The 23857-nt window shown below is 40.6% G+C and overlaps 1 protein-coding gene across 1 annotated transcript in view; it reads left to right on the top strand.

Moving 5' to 3' along the window:
• akap1b (A kinase (PRKA) anchor protein 1b) overlaps positions 1-15169 on the top strand; it is a 41082-nt gene extending 25913 nt beyond the window's left edge. The window contains 9 exon segments of the mRNA XM_052035419.1: positions 3210-3349; positions 4493-4619; positions 5651-5775; positions 7178-7357; positions 8986-9134; positions 9766-9833; positions 10472-10545; positions 11979-12041; positions 14724-15169. Coding sequence (XP_051891379.1) covers positions 3210-3349; positions 4493-4619; positions 5651-5775; positions 7178-7357; positions 8986-9134; positions 9766-9833; positions 10472-10545; positions 11979-12041; positions 14724-14786 — 989 coding nt within the window. The 3' untranslated portion in view covers positions 14787-15169.
• The last annotated feature ends 8688 nt before the right edge of the window (positions 15170-23857 follow it).

Below are 23857 nucleotides of genomic sequence, written 5' to 3'. Positions count from 1 at the left end.
TGATCTACATCCTGCTGTATCCTTTAACAACCTTCCTCCCTATCCACAATGCCACCAATTTTCATGTCATCTGCAAACTTGCTAATCAGAGCACCTATATTTTCATCCGAATCGTTACTATGACACCTATGGCCACAGACCTCCAGTCAGAAAAGTACTCCTGTCTTCTATGATCAAGTCAATTTTTGGATCCAGTTTGCTAACTTGCTGTGGATCACGTGTGACTTCTGGACCTACTCACCACGTGGTATCTTGTCAATGTTTTAAAGTGCATGTGGACAACATCCACTGCCTTGCCCTCATCAGTCATTTTCGTCACTTCAAAAAAAAATTAAGTTTGTGAGAGAGGACCTTCCCCCACACAAAGCCATGCTGACTAAAGTCCATTCTTTTCCAGATGTAAGTCCTGTCCCTAAGGATTAAGGAACAATATTGGCTGTTCCCCAGTCTTCTGGCACTTTGTCTGTGGCTACAGAGGATCGAAAGATCTGTCAAAACTCTAGCAAACCCTCTCTTCCCTCGGTATACTGGAATAGATCCTATCAGGTCCTATCCACCGTAATGTTTTTCAAGGTGCCCAACATCACTAATATTGATGTGCCTTTAGAATGCCAACATATGCTTCTCTAATCTTGCCATCATCCATGTCCCTTTATAATGATTTGAAGTACTTAAGGACCTCACTTCCTCTGGTTCCATGCATAAATTCACTTAAGTGCACTGACCCTTTCCCTAGTTGTCCTCTTGCTCCTAAAATGCCTTGGAATTCACCTTATGTCCTTGGTATGTAGGATTATCATGGGCCCTCTTAGCCCTCCTAATTTTAAGTTCTTTCCTGCTTCCCTTTATATTCCTTGTGCCCTCGTCTGATTTCGGCTTCCTAAACTTCACACGTGCTTCCTTTATTTTTTGACTAAACTTACGATATCTCTTAAGGTTCTGAAACCTTGAATGTGCTCGTTCTGAATTCTAATAAGACTCCCACAAGGTCAGATGTGGATTTGCTCTTAAATTGCTGCCCCCAGTCTACTTTGTGTTGTAATTAGCCCTTCCCTGAATTTAGCACAATTTAGTAGTTTAGTAGTTATCCATATCCTTATCCATAACTATCTTAAAACTTGCAGAATTGATTGCTGCTCCCAAACTGCTTTCCCAGCTGGGTTCATTCCCCGATAAGGTCTCGTAAGGCCCAATCCCTACCAAATTCTCCCCTATCTAAGCACTTGGCACTAAGGGGTTCCAGTCAATGTCGGGGAAGTTAAAATCACTTGCAATAACCCTCTTCCCATAATCTGTCTGCATATCTGTCCCTCTAACTCCTACTGATGATTTTGAGGGTTATGGTATAACCCCATCATTGTGACTGCACCTTTCTTGTCCCTGAGTTCTATCAATTGGTGTTCTGTCAGTACTGCCTTTGAAGCAATAGTGGTGTTGGTTGTTCCAGGCTACACTTGTTTTTTGTCATGTACCCAGGTAAAAGGTTGCCTCTAGTTAACATCCTTTCTCATTCCCACTGATCTCCACTACTAATTGCTCTCCTGACTTTGATATGCAAAGCTAAATAATTTGAAAATCTCACTGACAAGCTGTACAACCAGTTGTCTGATCTGGTGCTTGCATGTTTGATCCATGAGTATATAGAAATTATACCAGTATTTTTTTTTAATTGGTACTTCGTCCCACCCTATTCCAAGCCAGGTTATACTGGTGCTTGTCAAGCCTTCATTAGTGCCTTTTGTTTTGCCACTCAGATGCCGTTTCAACTAGACAAATGTTTAAGATTGAAGCATCTATTAACATCAGTAGCCCATTTATTTCCACTATTGAAAATGGGAAAATGGTTTCAAATGCTGAAAGGGCTGCTTCTGAAGTACAATGAATACTTGGAAATGATTTATCAATTGGTCTGACTGTAGTGGTCAGACTTGCTGAAAAGCGTAAATGAAGCCATTGGCTTTCTAGACAACATCTCTAATATGGGCAGACAACTCCATTCCCTAGCTTGGTACATCTGTAATAGGTCAGTGACAATCTAACATTGTATTTGCTTTGTATTCCCTTGGACAATACTAATTCACAAATGTATACATGCTTCACAATGCAAGCATTGCTGTAAACTGGTCTGTGAGTCACCCTTTTTGAGCTTTAGGTTTAAGGGTAGTGTGAGCCTTTGGCAGTCAATATATTTGCTGAATTATAACCCTGTATTTCATGGTTTCCTCTTACATTGAGAGTCTTTTCATGTGAAATAGAGATTTCCTGACTTTTATTCGCCCAGAACACTGCCATACTTGCAGCTTAAAGCACGAGCAAGTTAGTCACTTGCTCAGTTCTGCTTCATTTAGTTGAATCATGGCCTCTGTTTAGTGACTCCATTTAATTGCCTTGGCTTTGTTATAGAATAGCATTCACCAGCCATGGAGGACTTAATTCTATTGCCGTTCTATACCAACTGAGATTCCGACACCCAAGCTGATTGGGATTTCCGGTTGACTTCTGTTCTCTTCCCCATGACCCTCAACTGCAGCACTTAATTGTCCTCCTGGGGAGTTGCATCTCATCAGGTTCATCCAACAATCAATTTTATTTAGCTGCTTTATATGGTCTATGAATCTGTTGAAAGGTGCTAGTCCTTTGGCTCTGAAAGTTTTTATACAGTTAGTATGCTTTGCTTGTTTTTTTTTAAGATGGGAGAGAACCTTGCAGCCTAACAACAGCATGAACATTTGAATTCTCCCACTTTAATCCCCTCACCCCCCCCCCAACCATGCCTCTTCCTCCCTTTCCTAGCCTATCTTTTTTCTACCCCCCCCCCGTCACCTTTTGACCCATTCCCCCAGTGGTCTGCTCTCCCCTGCACCTGCCTATCACTTTCTTCCCTGCATCTACCTATCACCACCCTGTGCCCACCCCACCTCCCCTCTTTTGTCCACCCATCACTGCTCTGCTTTTCCCTCCTATATATCGGGCTTCCCCTTTTCCTATCTTCAGTCCTGAAGAAGGGTCCTGACCTGAAATATTGACCGCCTGCTTTTTTCCACAGATGTTGCCTGGCCTGCTGAGTTCCTCCAGCATCAGTGTTTCTCAACTGCACAATCGCATGCTACTTCACGATAAAACAATAGAATTGTTATGTCTCTTAATATCCTATTTACTAATTAAGCTGAGTATGTTAGTTTCTACATAACTTCTAATGTATTTGCCAGGTTCTGATGTAAATAGCATGGATTCAAATGACAGTGGCTGTACGGCAGGTGGTGCAGAAGGTCAGAGCAGAGATGGGGCGCCTCCAAGCATTACAAAAGGCAAAACTGAACTTACCATCTGGGAGGTACAGGTGCCAAAGGTAAAGCTACACATCACAATGTTGAGTTCCTGATGTTCAGGGATTGTCCTGTTATGCATCCTGATGGACTAAGCAATTAACATTGAGTTTACTTGATGTGGAAAGGAACTGGGGCTATTTCCATTGTCCCTGAAGACTTCATGTAGCAGAGAATATTCAGACAAGGATGGCAATTTCAATGTGACCCCTCAATTAAATTTTGGGTGATTTGTTTTTATTTTTGTATCTGCTGGCTGATCTGAGACTATTCTGGTCAAGCTCAATGCTTTAAAAATGCACTGAGGTCACCTTGTGGAAAATGGCTGCTATTGCAGATAAACCTCTGAATCCTGTTTAGCTGGACTTCTGACCCCAGTTAGTGGTGTTGCCAGGTGACGGGGAAAGGATAGAAGCTGCAAAAAAAAAACGAGTTGGCCTTTATTTGCACCATGGACAACAGTTGTTCACTACAACTTGCTGCCAGCAGCTTCGGCAATTGCACAATAAATGCTGGTCCTGCCACTGCTGTTGATGTCCCATGAGGGACTGAAGTTAGAAATGCAATCTTTTGCTGCTGTTAAAGGAAAGCAAAGACTTGAAAATGTGGACAGTTGCCAATTTAGGTAGTGGTGGGTTGACCAGGTTGATTTAAATGTGGGGAGAACAAAATGGGCTTGGTGTAGGTTTGCTGTTAATGGGAACTTCAGTTTGGGGTGGACTTGCCTAGGACATACAATAGTACCCAGGAGCAGGGCCTTTGGCCCACAAAGCCAAACATGATGCAAATGTAAATTGCACATCTGCCAGTGGTTTGGTGGGCCAAAGTACCTGTTTCTGCAGTGTGACTCTAATCCAATTTGCAAAAAGTAGAATTGGAACAAAGACCTGACAGACTTGTGCAATTTCACTAATGAGAGTGCACTTTCAGGCTGCATTTGTTCATTGCTGATGTTGAAAGATTTGGGATTTGTCTTCATTCAGGACTACTCTGGCTCAGCACATTAAAGGCATGTGTGCAGTGATTACATTACAACTAAACAAGCCAGATCTTTGTAACGGAATATATTTTCTTTGAAGAATGTGACATTTTTTTTGTGGTAATGCTCATGGGCAGAATGTTTGGCCTGTAATTTTCTAATTTGTGTACTACTTTTCTGTTCACAGCATCTGGTTGGACGGTTAATTGGCAAACAAGGCCGGTACGTGAGTTTCTTGAAGCAGACCTCTGGTGCCAAGATTTACATATCCACGTTGCCTTATACACAAGATTTCCAGATTTGTCATATAGAAGGTAGATCGGGAATGTTTATTACATGATTTTTCTGTCTATTACGCACAGGCATGCAGATTGACAAACTGATTTGCGTACAAGTTGTCAGCCATAGTGATAATCCAGCCACTTGAGTCAGTAGATCATGTCCCACTCCAGGACCTAAAACTCCTCCAACTTTTATACTGAAATGTTCAGCTGTTAATTCCTCCTTTGAAAGACAACAGTGGCTTTGTATTTGGCAGATGTTTTGATCTGTTCAGTGTTAATTCCAAAGGCATTGGTTGTTGGGTCTAATTTTGTGTTCTGTAATTGATGGGTCCTGGATAAATGAACACTGCTTGAAGCAGATTGGTTTAAAGCTAACCAATTTGTTCATCTGTTCAGAATATGTGGCAAAGTGCCTTTCCTTGGCTTTTGTTCTCTGCTAAGCAACTTCAATGCAGTTTGCATTAGTTCAGCATTGTTTGAAGGATGATATTCATGACAGCTTAATGCTGTAGGAATAGATGTTGGAGTCTTGTATTATATTCAAGGATGTGCTAGATTACTGATGCACAATGGCCTAATGTCATGCTTGGGGGAGTTTGGTATAATTGTCTTTAGATTAGACACCTACTCTGGTAATCTCATTCTTAAATGTTTTGCTTTAGCCAAGGATTTATAGGACAAAATATTCAATGGAGGTAATGAGATTTTCTGGTTTTTAAACGAAATAAGTTAAGCTAGTAATTTTACAAAATGGCTTCACTCAGCTGCCCAGTTTTGGAAGGCTATGGGTTTAGCTGCAACTTCCAATAATCATTGTGAAAGTGCTGTATTGCTGGAGGTGCTGCTTTTCACATGAGATGCTAAACTGAGGCTCCATTTGTCTGCTGAATTGGAAATGCTAAATCTCAGGAAATCATACAGGAGAGAGGTGGGAGTTCTGGTAATGTTGCCAATATCTTCTGCCCTAAGTTCTCTGGTTATTTTAAAGACTTGTGTATCTAGCTGCCACATTTGCTTGTATTTGACCATAATTTAATCCCCCAGTTTTTTTTCCTAAACAGGTAGTCAACAGCAGGTAGACAAAGCACTTAACCTGATCGGAAAGAAGTTTAAAGAGCTGGATCTTACAAATCTATATGCTGCGCCTCCATCTTTGACACTGCCAGCGTTGCCCATAACTTCATGGGTAAGAATTACCTGGTATTTATTGAAACATCAATAAGCCTAGTTATGTTGCTATGGATATATTAACATAGTTTCTGATGGGCTTTGATTTGCAGTAGTTTTTCAATCTGTTCCAGGTCTGTTTTCAACCATGAGATTCCAGTTAAAAATCCTAATTTGTCATTGTTCAGTCCCTTGTCAGATAAGATAACAGAACTTTTTCCGAAACTTGTTTTCAAATTGTGCTATTTCTGGTCAAGTAAAGAAAATGACAACTGAAGGCCTGATTTTTGGCAAGTTCACAGTCAAAATCAAATTAGTTATTTGTCGAAGTTCTCAGGATAGCCTTAGAATAGTGAACATATAGTTGCTATGCCTGAACTTTTGTGACACTTTAGGTGCAGCATTTATCAATTGGATCTTATGTATGATTCAAATCTCAAGGCACTTGATAAGAGTTCACAAGACTAGTTCCAAAGTGAGTGGTGTTGAAAGATTGTAGCATGGATAAGAAGTTGGGGGAAGCAAAAGGTTGTGGGTTTGGTGCTGGGGGGCAGTGCCCCCATCACTTTTCATCCATAGTCTCTGGGACATTACCTACTTTGAAGATGGCAATAAAATGTTTGCAATGTGCCAAATAATATCTTGGAGTCATACTTAAAAGATTAGAGCAGGAGACAGGTTAGGAGAATGGACACTGCCACAGTTAACTTGCCTGAGTGCACAGCTCAATGGACCATAAATCTGTAGTCTTGTGGCTTTTGAAGAATTGGGTGAAAACGAGCAGGTGATAGAGTTGATTACCCTCCTGTGATAGAGGGATCTGTAAAGTGGTATAGGTTTGCAAAGAAAAATGCTCCAACATGGTTGATTTCATAAATTAAACTTGAATGTTGCCTTTGACCGTTAAACTGTCACAGGATCTCAGGCATTCCATGCCAGGAGATGAAATGCAATTGTTTGGTGAACTGAAGCAACTGTGGGAGTAAATTCAAGGAATAAGAATATACTTGACTAAGATCTTGAGGCAAATGGCAGTATCTCAACATTTGAATTCATCTAATTTTAGAATAATTGTTTTGACTTGTATTGCTGTAAATGTTGCAGAAATTAACTATGAAATGTGGTAACTAATGAAAGCACTTGAATGAAGACAACTAAATGTCACCATTAGTAGCAGGCAGTTTTGAAAGCATCTTAGCAGGGGGTGGTCTCAGTGTGCAGTGTTAAAAGGTTGCCTGCTGTGACAGTTTTTTGAAGGTCAGTTGTCAAGTGAATTATTGGAGTTTTTAAATTGCAGGTTTAAGTTGCAGAGAACCTTGCCAGGCCTGAAGGCTTGAAATTAAATGTGTAAATGTACTTGGATTGATCTGGCAATTTTTTAGGCATGTTTTGGGTGTCTAAGTTTTAACTGTCTTGCACAGCTCATGCTTCCAGATGGTGTGACCGTTGAAGTGCTGGTGGTGAATATCGTCAACGCAGGACATATGTTTGTTCAGCAGCATACTCATCCGACGTGCCATGTACTCCGCAACATGGATCAACAAATGTTTCTCCTTTACTCTCAGCCTGGAATCCCAACACTAACACCGCCATTAGAAGTTAAGTGTTTCTTTTTCATTGCTGAAGTAGGCATAATCTGAATTTGTGGTCGAATAGAGAAAGAAACTAATGTAAAGCATGTTCCTGAGGATGTAAACACAGGACACATCTCACGGAATGGTCTCTTATTGACATCTACATAGGTCAAAATAGTGTTACTGACAGTTTACATTATTTACCAGTAGGTATTGTCTCATGTACTTTCTCAAGCTGCTATTTGAACCAAAATCACTTATCTAGAAGTCTTTGAGTCAAAAGTTCAATGCTGCTCACTTGACTACAGATGAAGTTGGGAGACTTTGAATACAAGATGTAATGATGAAATACCATGGTACTTGCTATTGATTGAGTATGGAACGAACGAGTATTGTACCTTGCCAAATGTTAAATGCCAGCTATAGCTTTCAACTTTGTGCAGAATGCTGTGCCCAGTTCCACCCCACCACATGTACTATTTCTGACCAGTTGTGGTATCTTAGGATCCTGTGGTTCAGTGATGCTGCAAGGAAACATCCCATTCTGTACTGTGAAGCCCCGTGCATCTTTCCCCACCCAATGGATTTGCTTCTTTGCTGACTTTGATTTGGGGAGCTTAATTCTCTGGCTCCTTCGTGAAGAAAATTCTCCAGGAAAGTTTGCAGGTTTTCTTTTTAAATCTGCTGTCATGTTGGTGTTCTATCCTCTCCCTGCCCCAGGATTAATTTTCAGTGTTGGTTTTATTTCTAGCACTTATCTCCATGTTTGCTTCTAAAATAAAGCATTGGCTGTGCCAATTTAGCCTTGGTACTTTGCCAGTCTCCCAAACATGGTATTGCCAGTAAATTATCCTGCACCTTTAAAGTGCAGTTAGTTTACGGAAGAGTGAGATGTCAGTGTAGAACTTGGCCTCTGGATGTATGTGGCACTTGCCCTAACTTTGCATGGTCTGGCACTAGCATGTTCCCAATTTGGGATGCCTTGAGTTAGCAACCTGGGTATGAAAGTGACAGCAGGACTCCTTCATGGAGCTACTACTACTGCATGACAGACAGTGAACCTGTGGGAGGGCCTCCAGTTTAACAAGGGGCAGTAAAGTAGCTGATAAACCTGCCTCGCAGCTCCAGTAACTCCCAGGGTCAATTTTGACCTTGGATGTGTCTGTATGGTGTCTGCATGTTCTCCCTGTGACCACCTGGATCTATTCCAGGTGATCTGAATTCCTCCTGCATTGCTAAGATGTGTCTTAAGGTTAATTTCCACTGTAAATTGCCCCCAGTTTGAAGGGATGTGTAGAATCTGGGAGGCATTCATGAAAATGTGGGGAGAGAAGGAAGGGGAAGATTAGTAATGAACTGGCTGTCTGGCATTGACACAAGGAGCCAAAGCAGCTGTCTGTCATAAGAATGATAAGTCCTGGCATGGGCAAGTTAAGCTGAAAAGTGTGGTGCTGCAATTCCACGTATGGTCTTCATACTTATGGTAATGCTGTCAGTCTTGTAATGTGAACTTGCAATGATCTAATTTGCAGGTCCTCATCACTGTTCCACTACCATAGCCCACTGAAACACCACATCTTAACTAATATTTGCTTTCACTGCTGTTATAGTGATGCAAAAAAGAACTTGCTGTGCTTCTCTTCACTCCTACAGTTGGTATAATTTGCGCAGCTCCAGCGGTTGAAGGGGCTTGGTGGAGGGCGCAAGTCGTTGCCTTTTTCGAAGAAACAAATGAAGTTGAAATCCGTTACGTTGACTACGGTGGCTATGAACGAGTTAAAATCGAAGTATTACGACAAATCAGGTGAGGTACCTACTGTGCTCAAGTGTAGTTGAACCATTATTAAACTAATAGGAGCCCAAATCTATTGTTTTTAGGTGCATGTTAAAACCAGGTACTTGAAGTCAAGAGTTGCCTCAGCTTTCTCAGAATGCAACTAAATTGAAATTTGTCATTTTACCCATTTCAAGTCATGGATGGTAAATTTTAATGTTAGTTTGAGGTCATCCACTGTTCTGCTGATTAGCATGTACCCCAGATGAGATCAACCAGTCATTCATAATTCATATCTTAAATTTTTTTAAACATAAATGTCAAACATATAAAGTTTATCCATACAGATGTATCAATGGGTGAAATCTCTTCCAAGTAGGTCCTTGTTGGTTGATATTGTAAGCCCAATTAGATATCTGGAAAATTCAGAATCTTAGCCTAATTAACAAGTTGCTTAGTCTGCAACAGTAATGCGGTGTGATGACTTTAAATGAGCATAGTACTTGGCTATTGGTTTGGATTCTGTTTACTAACCTAGCTGTGGGTTGCACTCTCTCGAATCAGAGGGTTGTTGATTCAAGCCCTGTTCCAGAGACTTGAGTTGGAATGGTGTTTGATGCAAACATTTGTATTTGTCTTTTCACACTGTTTCTTTGAATAGGTCTGACTTTGTGTCACTCCCTTTCCAAGGGACTGAAGTCCTACTGGATAATATAATGCCCCTCCCAGGTAAGCAATCTGTGCCAAGTCCTTTCAAAGCTTACAGTGGAAAATTGTGACTTGTCCTGAGGTTTAAGTCATATTAAAATGCTATTCAAACATATCTGCCTGAGTTGCAAGTTAATATTTAATTATTTTGCATTACAATCTACATAATGACCTTGTTGGTTTGCTGAGCAATGAAATGTTCTAAATTCCGATATTTTACTCTGCAATATGGTAACCCTTCATTGCTTGGAGGGGAAAGATCTTAAACATCAGTCTAGAGTCTCCAGCTGTTTAAAATGTTGCAAATACATGTTCTATTTATATTCATTGCAAACCTGTTGGTGACACTCAACCAACTTGGTAATATATTGCTGTTCCAATATGGTCTCCAGGTTTAAATCCTGGAACTCCTTTTCCAGAAAGACTGAGAGTACTTTCTCACAGTTCAAAAAGGTGGCTCGCTGCCATGTTCTCAAGGACACCTGGTAATGAACAGTAGATGCTAGGCTTGCCAGTAATGATATCCCATGGATAATTAAGAATTCCACAAGCGCCTAATCTATTTTGGATGTATTTTACCATTATGATGGATTGATGCATATCCTGACACTCCTTTCAAAGTAAAATCTGTGACCTTGTTACTTTTCCATGTTTTACAGGTGAGGACCATTTCTCAGAAGAAGCAAATGCCATGATGGATGAAATGACACGTGGTGCAGCTTTACTTGCCCAGGTAAGAATTGTTTGGAAGATAGTTACTGGCCTTTCAAAGTAAGGATCTGGTATTGTGGATTTATTTCTTAAGGAATAGTTTCCCCAGGTTGGTGCATACAACATTGCTAAGGATGTACATAGCAATGTGCCTTATCCCAAGTCCACTACTTGTTAACTGATTGTCAGAACACAAATAGCAGAAAGTGGCCATTTATCCCTTTGTACCATCTCTGCCAATCAACAAGGTCATGTTGGATCTTGTACTATTTGCCAGTATTCCCTTAAGATCCATAGATTTTTGGATATTGTCTTGGATATACAATGCTTGGTGAGTCTACCTCCATGGCCCTGTTAAGAGGGAATTCCAAAGATTCACATGTCTGTGTGAAGCACTTGCCTGTCCTAAATTATTGACTTCTAGTCTGTGCAGCCAGAGGAAAGATTATTCCTGCAAATACATTTCAATGAGATCACCTCATTCTTCTGTAGAACGTAGGCCCAGTGACCATTCTAATGGCCCATTTACTGCTCATATTACAGGGCAATGTTCAGTTCTGAATTGAGGCTCCTTGATTCAGTAAATGTTAACTGCCATTAGACTTTCCACTGTTTCTCACTCTGATTTGATTGTTAACATCTGCACGCAATCTTGTCTCCATTGCATTTGATGGTCCTATAGATGTGATTGATTTTACCCTGTTAATTGGGCTTGAGCAATGTTGGAAAAAGTGGAGCTTAGAAATCTTAAATGAGAATGTCTCCTTGGTTACAGAAAGAATAAAGGGGGACTTTGGATATGAGGTGCTGGAATCCATAGCTATGTAACCCATGTTCTGAAATGATTTGCTCAGTAAATTATTTCTACCTTTTTGTTTCTACATCTTGTTCTGATAGCTTGGTTGGTATATGACAGGCTGGAAGGGGACCCATTTAATTTTTAGTCAATGTGTTGACTGTTTTCAGTTGAGAAGTGGGTGAACTTTGCATTGTTGTTAGAGAAGTTTATCGGAATCTACTGTATTATCTCTGTGGGGTGGGGAAAGAGATTGCTCAAGAAGGGGTATAGCATTATTTCAGGGAGTGCTTGCTGCAAAAGATGGTATTATTCAGAGCACACTTTTATGGCATGGTCAGTGAAAGATGTAAAAACTGGTCTTGCATTAGGCATTGAGCTATGAAACAGGACAGTAAATCAGAGGTACAAAATTGACTACAAACTGAGTGGTATAACTTTCCTTTATTGGTCATCTTTGTCCATTATGGATGCAAAACTTGTCTCAACTCCCCTCAAGGGATGTTGTGTCCAATACAAAAGGGAGGTGATGTGAGAGGAACTGTATTTTACTGTGCCTTAGTACCTCCCACATAATAGGGGCAAAATTGCAGGAAATCTAATGCTTGTTTCTCTTGGTAAGATTTAATTTAATCACTGATTATCACTTCTGTTTTCAGGTAACTGGTTATGACAACAGTGGTATGCCTCTCATACACTTGTGGAGTTTAGCTGGTGATGAGGTAAGTTGGGTACCTTGTATCTAACAACTATAAGCTGTTTCAAATGGTGTTGTATATCTTTTAAATAAAAGGCCCTTGGTCTCATTGTTTTGAAGTATTGAGCTGTATGCAGAAAAGGAGTTGGTGTGCTTTGTTTTAAAAAAAAATTTACTAAAATAATGCAACAGTTTGGAGCTGTAAAGAATGTCTTCCTTTTCAAAGACGGGATAGATATTTTATCCTCTAAATGTGTAGGTTGTTCAGCCTGTCAAGTCTATGCCAGCTCTGAGCATTTCCTTTGCCTCACTTATTTCCCAGTAGCTATTTTCTTTCGCATGCCCACCCTGATTGTCCTACCAGGGATAATTTACAGTGACCATCAAACCTACCAACCGGCACATCATTGAGACATGGGAGAAAACTGGAGTGGCCGGAGGAAACCAGTGCAGTCAGAGGGAGAACAAGCATGCTCAATATGGATACCAGAGGTCAGGATTGAACCCGGATCATTGGAAGTGAGGCAGCAGCACCACCTGCTGAGCCACTGCCCCACTCCTTCTCATTCTCTTCTGACAATGTTTTTGAATTCTCATGGATTTGAGAAGTTTGTTCCCAGTTCTCTCGGATACTACAAAAAATATGCCACGTGCACAAAATTCAAATAGTTTGGGGGCAGCATGGTAGCACATTAATGTTGCTTCATAGCTCCAGGTACATGGGTCCAGTCCTGACTTCGGGCACTGTCTGTGAGATTTGCATGTTCTCCCCATGACTGAGTTTCTGCTAGGTCATCTCTTTCCCTCTGTCCCAAAGATGAGTTGGTAGGTCAATTGGCTACTGTAACTTACCCCCAGTGTAGCTCAGTGGCAAAAAGAAAGGAGTTGATGGATGTGAGGTGAGCTGTAGGGCTGCAGGAAAACAAGGGGAGGGGGAATGGGATGTCATGTTGCTCTGCTGGGAGCCAGCATTGACCAGATGGGCTTAATGGCAGCCTCCTGTGTTGTAGCAGGTATAGACACCCTAGTGTTCCCTGATGAGTAAATTCCAAATGTTATTGACCTTTTCCAAAAATAAATTCTCAATGACAAGTGATGTACCTTAGATCTGTTCTGGGGCCCTTACTCCTTGTGATTTTTTTATATATAAATGACCTGGATGAGGAAGTGGAGGGATGGGTTATTAAGTTTGCAGATGACACAAAGGTTGGATGTGTTGTGGATAGTATAGAGGGCTGTCAGAGGTTACAGCGGGACATAGGATGCAAAGTTGGGCTGAGAAGTGGCAGATGCAGTTCAACCCAGATAAGTGTGAAGTGGTTCATTTTGGTAGGTCAAATATGATGGCAGAATATAGTATTAATGGTAGGACTCTGGGCAGTTTGGAGGATCAGAGGAATCTTGGGGTCAGAGTCCATAGGACGCTCAAAGCAGCTGGGCAGGTTGACTGGTTGAGAAGGTATATGGTGTATTGTCCTTCATCAATTGTGGAATTGAATTTTTTAGCTGGGAGGTATTATTGCAACTATATAGGACCCTGGTCAGACCCCACTTAGAGTACTGTGCTCGGTTCTGGTTGCCTCACTACCAGAAGGATGTGGAAGCCATAGAAAGGGTGCAGAGGAGATTTACAAGGATGCTGCCTGGAACACAGAGCATGCCTTATGAAAGCAGGCTGAGGGAACTTGGCCTTTTCTCCTTGGAGCGACAGAGGATGAGGGGGGGACCTAATAGAGGTGTATAAGATGATGAGAGGCATTGATCAGCTGGATAGTCAGAGGCTTTTCCTTGGGGCTGAAATGGTGGTCACGAGGACATAGGTTTAAGGTGCTGGGGAGTAGATATAGAGGAGATGTCAGGGGTAAGTTTTTTTTACTCAGACTGGTGAGTGTGTGGAATGGGCTGCCGGCAACGGTGGTGGAGGCGGATACGATGGGGTCTTTTAAGAGACTGTTGGATAGGTACATGGAGCTGAGAAGAGTAGAGGGCTAAGGGAAAGCCTAGTAATTTCTAGGGTAGGGACATGTTTGGCACAGCTTTGTGGGCTGAAGGGCCTGAATTGTGCTGTAGGTTTTTCTGTTTCTAATGAATTAGTTTAACTGCTTCTGAAACATCACTTTCTAATGGCTGAAAAATCAAATTACAAAGGTGAGGAATGGGTTCTCAAAGCACATGCCAGGAGAGTGCTAGAAAACCATTATTTGTGCAGTAGAAATAACTTGCACTTTTGTTCTGCATGTACCTTCATTGTAAATGACAAGTCATCCAGTTGGCAGACCATTCAAGTTCTGATCTCTGCTAATGGGAGGGAGTTATCTGGGCAATGCGAAGTCAAGGTGCAAATTCCCAGACCACTTAGAGCCTGATGTAGTCTTTCTGCATAATTTCCAGCTTGTCTGTTTATTGAAAGTTTAATGGTTTGACCATAGTGCTATAATCCACTAAACTTTCAAGAGATTTTGTGCTGAAATTGATCTTTAATTTGAATTAACTGAAGATCAAGATGGGGATTGGATCAACTGAGCAAATTTAAGTTGTGGAGGCTACATTGTTCACACCTGGAGATGCCCAGAGAGCTTTAGATGACATGCCCCAGAGGGTGTGTCATCTCCCCCCCCCCCCCCCCCCCCCCCCCCCCCCCCCCCCCCCCCCCCCCCCCCACCAATTCATTGTATGGAGAATGACTGTCTTTTTTTTTCCCCTCAAGGTCCTGTTCTTAAATCGAATCCTGGTGGAAAAGGGACATGCACAGTGGATGGAGAACTACTAGTCTGCAGCTGGAGGCCATTTTTCTAAACTCATTTTGCACTGCATTGTAATTCAATCATTTGCTAGCTGTGCAGATGTGTATATAAGTCTATGTATTAATATTTTGTAAGATCTCACAGGAGTACATAAAGGGAACTTTTTCAAAATTATGGAATCTATAGGTAAGTGATTGTCACTCAGTTATGTCATGTCTGATCAATTTGATATTTAAGAGAAACCTTATTGTCATTGTACAGAATAGTTTTGCTAGATTACTTGAATGGAATGATATTGTGATCAATGAATTCTTTGCTACTTGGTTGTACAGACCTGTAAAAAGTACCCAAAAAAAACTGATAGAATTCAGCTTGTGTGGTGGTTTTTTTTTAATTACAGCTTGGAGCTTCACACATTTGTTGTGTTTTGTCATTTGTAATTTTTTATTTCCAGTAAGAAGGCACTGCAAATTTTAAATGGGTTTTGTCTACTGACTTAAGGATTTATGCACATCAGCTTGAAAGATCAGCAATGACACTCCTGGTTTAATATAATATTGTGGGTTCAGGCTCCTCTTCAGGATGTTCACACACAATCTGAAGTGATACTTGATTGTAACAGGGAGGCTTTATTTCACTGTTGGAACTGCTGTCCTTCAGAGGATGTTAAACCAAGGCCTTGTGATAAGTTCAAGTGGGTAAACAATCCTGAGAGACTAGAGTTCCATAATGCAGTGGTTAAAATGCCTACCACCGGAAACCGGTTGTACTTGAGGCAAACACCACAGCAAGCTACTGTTTGCAAAATAAGAACATAATGTAGACGCAGACTGCAGATACTGGAAATCTGGAGCAATACACAAGTGCTGGAGGAACTCTGGGTCAGGTGGCATCTATGGAGGGAAATGAACAGTTGATGTTTTGGGCCAAGACCCTTCAGGACTGGAAAGAGGGCAGAAGCCAGAATAAAAGGGTAGGGGGAGGAGAAGAACAATGTTCTTAGGAAATTCCATAGCACCTCCAGCATTCGGATTGACCAGTGGAATGATCCTTGTCTCCAGTAGTGGCTGGTGTTTGGAAGCTTATTACTCCCTTTTTCCAAAAAATATATGTTGAGCCAACCACTTTGCCAGCTGCTCTAGTTCCCCAAACCACACCACCTGTAGTTTTATCTCCCCAGTTCTGATAGTTAATACATTGAATCACTGCCCAGTTGTAAATGTATCTGGTAATATTTTACCTGCTAATTTGTCTGGATAGCCTAATTTACTTGTATCCTGGGTGTATCTTTCCAGTGTAACATGCTAACTCAGAGCATTACCCATTGCCTCCAGTCTTTTCTAATTACCTCATGGTTCATCTTTGAAAAATCCACTTTCTTTGTGGCATGACAAAGAAAACTGTTCTTGAGGCTTTGAGTGCCTTGTAGAGGCTTGGCATCTACAGATTTGTTCTGTTATCCCAGCATTCTACCTCTTTATTTTTGCCACATTGCTTAGATATTGAAAGTGACAAGCCTTTTACTAGCCCCAGGCACTAAGCATCTCTGACTATTAGTCATTGTGTATGTGACATCTATTTTCATTCAATGTGTAATATACTTTGTTTCTCAACAGTTTCATGTTTCAAACTAATTTGATTGAAGTCCTACAAGATTTCTGGTTCCCTTTTAATTTAACTAGGTTATAAGTGGGTTTCGGCATCCATGCAATCTTGTGCTATTAAGATCAGCATTTATCTAACCTGCACAAAATCAAAATTTCTCAAAGTATGTCACCACTGAGTACTTTCTGAAGTCTAGCAATTGTAATGGAACAAAGGCATTTAGCAAACTCTCAAACCATTATGAGAAGAGTTGATGTTGATTTGAGCCCAGATGTCACGACAGAATTGCAGCATGAAATGCAACAATTTAAAGTCTCAAAGACTGACAGTCCAGCACCTCCCCCATTTTTCCTTAGAGATGGGTACCCAGAGCTGCTCTACTTTGTGGAGAATCCTGTACTGCTACCCACTGACTTCAGTTTAAAAACAAAAGTCATGACACAGCTGTGCAGGAATGAAGTCGGTACTTCCTGCCTTGTCTCCTCGTGCCCCCAACCCAGTCTGGTACACATGCAGGTTTATTCTTCAGCCAATAACCTATCAAGCCCCATGTTTTAAATGGCGATTGAATTAAAATGTGGACCACCTTGTCAAAAGATTTTTAAGGCCCAGGTAAATGGGTGAATTTTCCTTGCAAATCAATTAATTTGGAGAGAATTTTCTGGAGTAGATTTCAAAATATTTGCTAGCTTTTAATTTGTAAGCTTCGAAAGAGTATGTTCCCCTGTTTGAGGGTTCACCCATTTAAAATCCTAAACCTGGCTGGGGGAGGGGGGGGAAAAGAAAGGGAAGCATTTAAGGCTAAATGTTGTCTGAATATGGCATGCTTTGTTCCACGGGTGCCTGGCAGCTTTATAGGGCTAATGTAGGAAGACTGGGTACTGAGGGAATGATCAGAGCTGCTTTAGGCATGTATTAGCTAAATAGCTGCCTGACTGTAAACCTTCACGATGCTAATTTATTCCTTGAAGTGTTTGCCATTGCTTTTGATAAGCAGTCCTGTGGTAAGAATAGAATTTCTGCATCAGTACACCAGTTCCTGGGTAACTGGTTTAGGCTTTTGAAATACCCACTTAGTTCAAGGAGAGAAATAGTGATTTTTTTTTTCCCCCCATACAAAATACAATAGAAATTTGAAATTTTGCTCAGGTTTTGGATGCTTAAAAACAGGTGGAGCTTCCAAACCTAAGACTTGAACATTCTTGTTCAAGGTGTCAAGGGCTAAGGGGCATGAGTGTGTGAATGGATTTGAAATACAAATTTGCCATGATCTAATGAATAGAACAACCCTGAAAGGTCAATGATCTATTGCCATATGTTTGTATTTCTGCCTGAACTTGTAAATTCCCTGGGCTGTGCAAATGTTACCTTTGTTAATTTGGGTCCTCACTAGTGCCTACTGACTTTTAAAACTGGTTCCTCTTAAACTTTCCACCTTGTCATCTTAAGTATCTTCAAATATATCAACCAGCAATTCTTTCTCTCTACTTTGTCTTAAACTTCCTAAGCAGTGTTCCATTGACTCCCACCCAAGAACTGGATCTTGCTATTACTAAAATATTTAAGAAATTTTCTTCCCTTCCTCTTAAATAACCCATTTTTTATCTTTACATTTTTTTTGACTTTTTTAGGTCATGACTGCATGTAGTTGAGATATTGAATTGGCTGCATATGTGCACAATGGGGGAAAAAGTTGGAAATGCTGTAAAGTAGGCAGTTTATTTGCTGGCCCTTACATTTTTTTTCTGTCTGATTTTTTTTCTTTGCTCCTGGATTGCTTAACGTATTTTCAAGGTGCTACTGCTAGTAATCTGAAACAAAAAATAATTGGAACAGATTCAGAAGGAAAGCAGATTGGAGAAGAAATGGTTAATGTTTCAGGTCAATGATTTTAGAAATGAGGGATCACTAACTTGAAGCTCAATTTCCCTTCACAGATATCTGACTTGTGTATCTCCTTTTTGCTTAACTATTTCTCTTATACAGGATGCTGTACAGGTTCAGCATTCCCAGTTTCATAAGTGACCTTGTCCTATAGTTTGAAGAGCACAATTGGTTAAGTAGCACAACAGCCCAGGGATTGCTTTCTCTGTATATTTTGCACTAAATTACATGTGCTCCCATTTCTTTGGATTTGACTGGATTCAAAGCTGCTTTATCAAGGTGAGCCACAGCATTAAACAAGCTGTATTTGCATAAAGTACTTATTCAGTCATTTTTGCAGTCAGAGCAATCTGTTTTCCAATGCTTTATTAAAATATGAATTAATAATCTCAACATGAACCTCCTTTGAAGATGAGGTGCTGTTGCCTATGCTACATAATCATAAACCAACATGTTGAAGAGCCATCTTTCAATTTCTCTCTCAAGCCCTGCCTTGTGTTTTCCAACTATCAGTAAAGACATCTTTTCCAAGGTGAAGGCCTATTACGTTGTGGTAACAGAAGCTTGGGTTCACCTGCGCAGTGAAACTCTAAACTAAAACCTTGTTGATATCTGAACTTCCAGATCTTTCATTTTTATTTACCATTTCCTGTGTCAAAAAGTGGACAGTGAGTGTACCTTGAAATTAGTTTCTATATTGAAATTTGCTTCTTGGCTACTCTGAAACTGGATTGGTATCTCAAATCTTCATAAAAGGGCCGTAATGACAAATATACAGTTTTGAAAAACTCTCTGTGGGCTGAGATGAACATACAATGGGAATTGTATTATTCCTCTTGTCTGTATGGTTTAATATTGGAACTGTTTAATGGTTTTGCCTTTAATGGTTTGAATTTGGTAATTGCTGGCATGTTCCACATGTTTCATGGAAGGCTACAGGTGGGTAGAGGTGGTGAAATTTTTTCCTCTTGTTATAGCATCTTAAAGCTACATGTTTCAAGTATTAGCATGTAGGCTTTAATTTCTTTTGTTTTAACTGTTTGAAATTCCACAGTGGAATCATATATCCTTGCCAGATCCAAGAGCAGTTCCCTCATCAGCTTTAAAAATCTATCAGTAAATAAACCTTGATACCTGTATAATGATTTGATGTCTTTAGTGCTTATTAACTTAATGTGCACTTCATATTTTTTCTCCAGCCACCTTTTTATTTTCTAAAAGTTAACAAAAACTTAATGTTTCATTGTCGTGAAGTAGTAAAGATTTCCATCCTTTTGTTGCTGCTTAACCATCTGCCACATAAACCAAATTTCCCTCTATAATCCTTGTATTGTATCCCATCTCCTTGATGTTAGTCCTTAAGTTTTGATCTATCAAACAAAACACTTCTGACATGACCTCGAATTATTGAACTAAATGTACATTTTACACTTGGGTGCCAGCTATTTAAACCATCTTTTCTGCCCACCAACCAATTTAAAGTTACTGCAAGATGAGGTATTTGTTCATAGGTGGAGTATTTGTAAGTAGCCCTTCAAACAAATTGCAATTCAGTGCCTTTTTTGTCTCTGCAAGGAGCTTTTTTTTTAAACCATGTTGCTATTAAATGTCACATAAGTAATCCAAAAAAAAAGCAACACAGAGCTGCAGTACAAATAGCCCACCTTAATGCAAGTTGAGAACTACTGTGGGAGGTTTATTTTGGGGGGGGGGGGGGGGGGGGGTGGTGTGGGTAGTTAAGAATAAACAATGCTGAGGTCCTGGAGTTGTGTGGACAAATGTGAAGAGCTATAAAATGGAAATGGCATTAATCTAAATAATCCACACTTGACCAGCATGGGTGTGACAGGCTAAATGGCTTCCTTCTGTGCCATGAATTCCCATCTTTGTACAAGGATGTTAGTGAACTCTATAAATTATTGCAATAATCCAGTGATTTTATGCTGATTACTGAAGCACCTTTCTACTCCTGATTGCTTGAAGTTAAATTCCTTAGCTGATTATTGGGATTGAACTTGTCATCGAGATTGCTGATCCAATAACATAACCACTATGCCACTATATTGCCATTCCACAAAGGTCATGGACCTGAAATGATCACTGTTTCTCAATACATGTACTTGGACAGAATATTTAAGACATTTTGTAATTTTATCATTGAACAGTAACTCAAAACCAAGTGTTTGGTTACACAGGTCACAATCTTGAGCACTGCTCGTAATTGGTTTATTATTGCCACATACTGAGAGTGAAAAGCTTTTGTCTGCATGGAACCAGTACTGTACAAATACTCCCTGCCTAATATCTAACCATCCCAAATATGTCCTGTGGTGTATGATTCAGCAAGAAATGGTGGCCAAGCCACTAATTTCTTGGGAAGTAACTGAAGAAGGGTAATAGCTGAAGATGGTTAGGCTTGTGCAAGGAGTTGACTGACTTTCTGATACCAAGTTGGTGTTCTAATTTTTCATTTGCAAATAAACACAAAAGTGCTGGAAGTTTGGTAATTTAAAAATGCTTAAGTTATGATGAGGGATCAGAGATTCACTTTCTGTGGATGCTGCCTGACCTGAGTATCCCCAGTATTTTTTTTTGTTTGGTTTTCCCCTTGCTACTTGTTCTGTTTGCCGCCACCACCACCCCTTTCTCTGCACATCGCCTCCCTGTAACCAACTAATTGATGTCTGTTTACATTTCCCAGGGTGTCCTTGTGGAATGTACAGGCTTGTGCTGGTAGCTTTCCTAAAGTAAGTTCTTAACCACATTGCATGCTGTTCCTCCAGCCAGTCTGGTGTTGGTGCTGAAACACCCTTGTACAGCTAGTAGAATCATGCTATTTGTACTACTGGTCATAGAGTTGGGAGAATAGACAGTTTTGCTGATCTGTTAAAGGAAAAACTACATCTAAATTGCCTTCTCTGCACACTTTGTGCACTAATTTAGGGAAACCAGGTGCCATACATGACACCTCCCCAGCTGAATGGGGAAAGCAGGCTTGAAAGTGATGACATGAATGGTGGTTGGTTGAGTCAGGATTCAGTTCCTGTTTGGGAAGCTTGGAGATGGGGGTTGCTGAAGTTTGAGGTGGGATAGGAGGGTGAGAGGTTGACAGCTACTAAATCGGAGGGGAATGTAGGGATTATGGAATCCTAGGTGGGAGTTGAGATGGTAACAAGATTTAAAGGATTCTGGATAGAGCTTCTATAGAGTTGGGGGCTGATCGAGGAATATGTAGGGATTGGGAGATGGGCCAAAAGGGAGATTTGGGTGTCATTGAGGGTGAATGTTGATTCTGAGGGCAGATGGTCTTAGGAAGGTAGATTTGGAGCTATCATTCCCAAAATAGAGCATGTGGAATTTGCCATCAGCTCTTGTGCTGGACCCCAACTATTAAAACCAAACCTTCATACGGAGCTTCTGTCATCATTTTTGCCCTATTTTGTGCTTGCATGCTAAATCATTCAGCATTGCAGTCTAAACAAAAACAGAATTAACAGCCTTTAGAGAAGGCAGATTAGACTTCTCAGCTTTAAATGGGTTGTGTCACTGCATGAAAGGTGGCAGGGGATTGATTATATTGAGTGTGCTGCATGTCAACGGGCAGCATTTTGTGCTGGGATCAGAATTGCAATTAAGAATTAATGTGACTTGGGACCAGGAGTCCTACACAATGGAGCTTGGGTCTGCTTGCTTGAATTTAATTCTTTGTAGATTGGGCAATGAATGAGGTGGAAAATATTCTCCCCAACCCCCTCTCTCCCCTCCCCTTCCTTCCCCATGCAGACAGAAGGCAGAGTTGAGGAAGTGCTCAGTGTGAATGCTCTGCAGGTAATAGAACTTTATAAATGCCGACTGTCAAGGCGTCCTGGAATCCTGTAGCTATGCGCAAGACCCCATGCAGCTGCTGAGCTCTGGTACAGTATGCTTGCTGTTGGAAATAGGAACTGAGTAATTGTGCTTAAAATAAATCTGTCACTTCAGGGCCATCTGTATTTATCAGCGAGAGTGAACTCTTCTCTCAATCACAAAGTCAGTTGTGTATACCTTTTGTGTATTCAGATTAAACATTGCCTGTTGTACTGAAGGGGGAGTTGAGAACAAGGGGACATGATGAATTTTGAGCTAGGTTATTTGGGGCAAATCAGGAAGGATGTTCCCTCACATGGTGATAATGTCAAATTTCATGCTCCAGTGGATGGACACTGAGAGTAAATTGAAGGCTTTAAACCTGAGATCCATTCAAAATTTAGGTTGGAAATACTCATCACACAGCATAGTGAAAATCCATGTTGCAGATCAGTGACCTTTCAGTGAGTTGTGGTGTATTGGAAAAGGTGCCATGATCTAATGGAATACCAGACTTGGGTCTGAATTTCCTTGCACTTTCTTCCATCACCATCTCACAAATATCCATCTACTCATGGCGATAAGTTTAGACTTGATGCACAGGCACAGTGTGCCAAAGAGCCCTGTGATAATGGAGCGCTACTAGCAGTATCCTATTACCCATCCTTCAAAGACTTGTGCAGGTTCTGATGGAAACATTGACCAAATCTTTACACCAGGACTTTTTCCTGAACAATGATGTAGTTAGAAATTATCCTCTTCATGACAATGCTCAGACTGACGTTGACCTTTGTGTAAAATCCATTGGCAAACACAAAATGTCACTTGGCACAGTGGAGCTTAAGACAAAAGGTTGCTTGAAATGTGGATCTAAGTTTCACCACTTCATCACAGTGAAGATGTTTTCAAAAGGGTGCAGATGAGTATTACGGCCACTTCCCCATGTTTCATGGCATATGGCTGATTGCTGTAATTACTGTCTCCCTCCCATAGCGGCTGCTAATGAGACCATTTCCCTGCTGAGTGGATTGTTTGTGGTGGGGTTGGATCATGCAGCTGTCCACCCAGACACCAAACATGCTATAAATCTGAACAGTATGCTTAACAGAACTAAAATGGAAAGTCTGAGCTATGTAAGTTGCAAACTTTGCTCACACAAAAAGCAACATTAATATCCTTTTCTCTGGCGCAGGAGACAGACAAACAATGTGTTCTTCAGTGTGTTAGAAATCGAGATAACTGGACACAAATTATGTAATTTAGTTGAGCTCTCATTTTAAAATTATATTTGCCTTTTATGCAAATCACATTAAATTGAACTGGCTGAAATTGAGGAAAATTAGGAACTGGATTTGGATGGAATTTTGGGTCCTGAGGATTCAAAACTTGGTTTCTACAATTCTGCTACTGCCAGGCGAGTGTATTAAGTAACAAATTTATGCAAGTTTTGTTGTAAATGTGGAATTAATAATGAAAAAGTTGGCACAAAGTGAGATTTTGAAAATAAGAGCACAGTGATGCAAGAATACTTAAAGAAGCATCTGCTCCCAAAATGTTGACACATGCTTGATCAATGTGATCATAGCATCACAGCTATTAGCCCTTCATTGGTAATATCTTCATTCATTAATGAGGTGGGGCACACCAAGTATTAGTGATATTTACCACCTCTGAAATGCCATCTACATTAACAGGTCCCACCTTGAGGAGAAACTGATAGATAATTACCAAATACATTAAGTTGCCAAATGTAAGGCTTTGG

This window comes from Pristis pectinata, chromosome 21, assembly GCF_009764475.1.
Source record: "Pristis pectinata isolate sPriPec2 chromosome 21, sPriPec2.1.pri, whole genome shotgun sequence".
NCBI lineage: Eukaryota > Metazoa > Chordata > Chondrichthyes > Rhinopristiformes > Pristidae > Pristis > Pristis pectinata.
The sequence above is the reverse complement of the archived record's forward strand: the minus strand, read 5'-3'. Positions and strand labels throughout refer to the sequence as shown.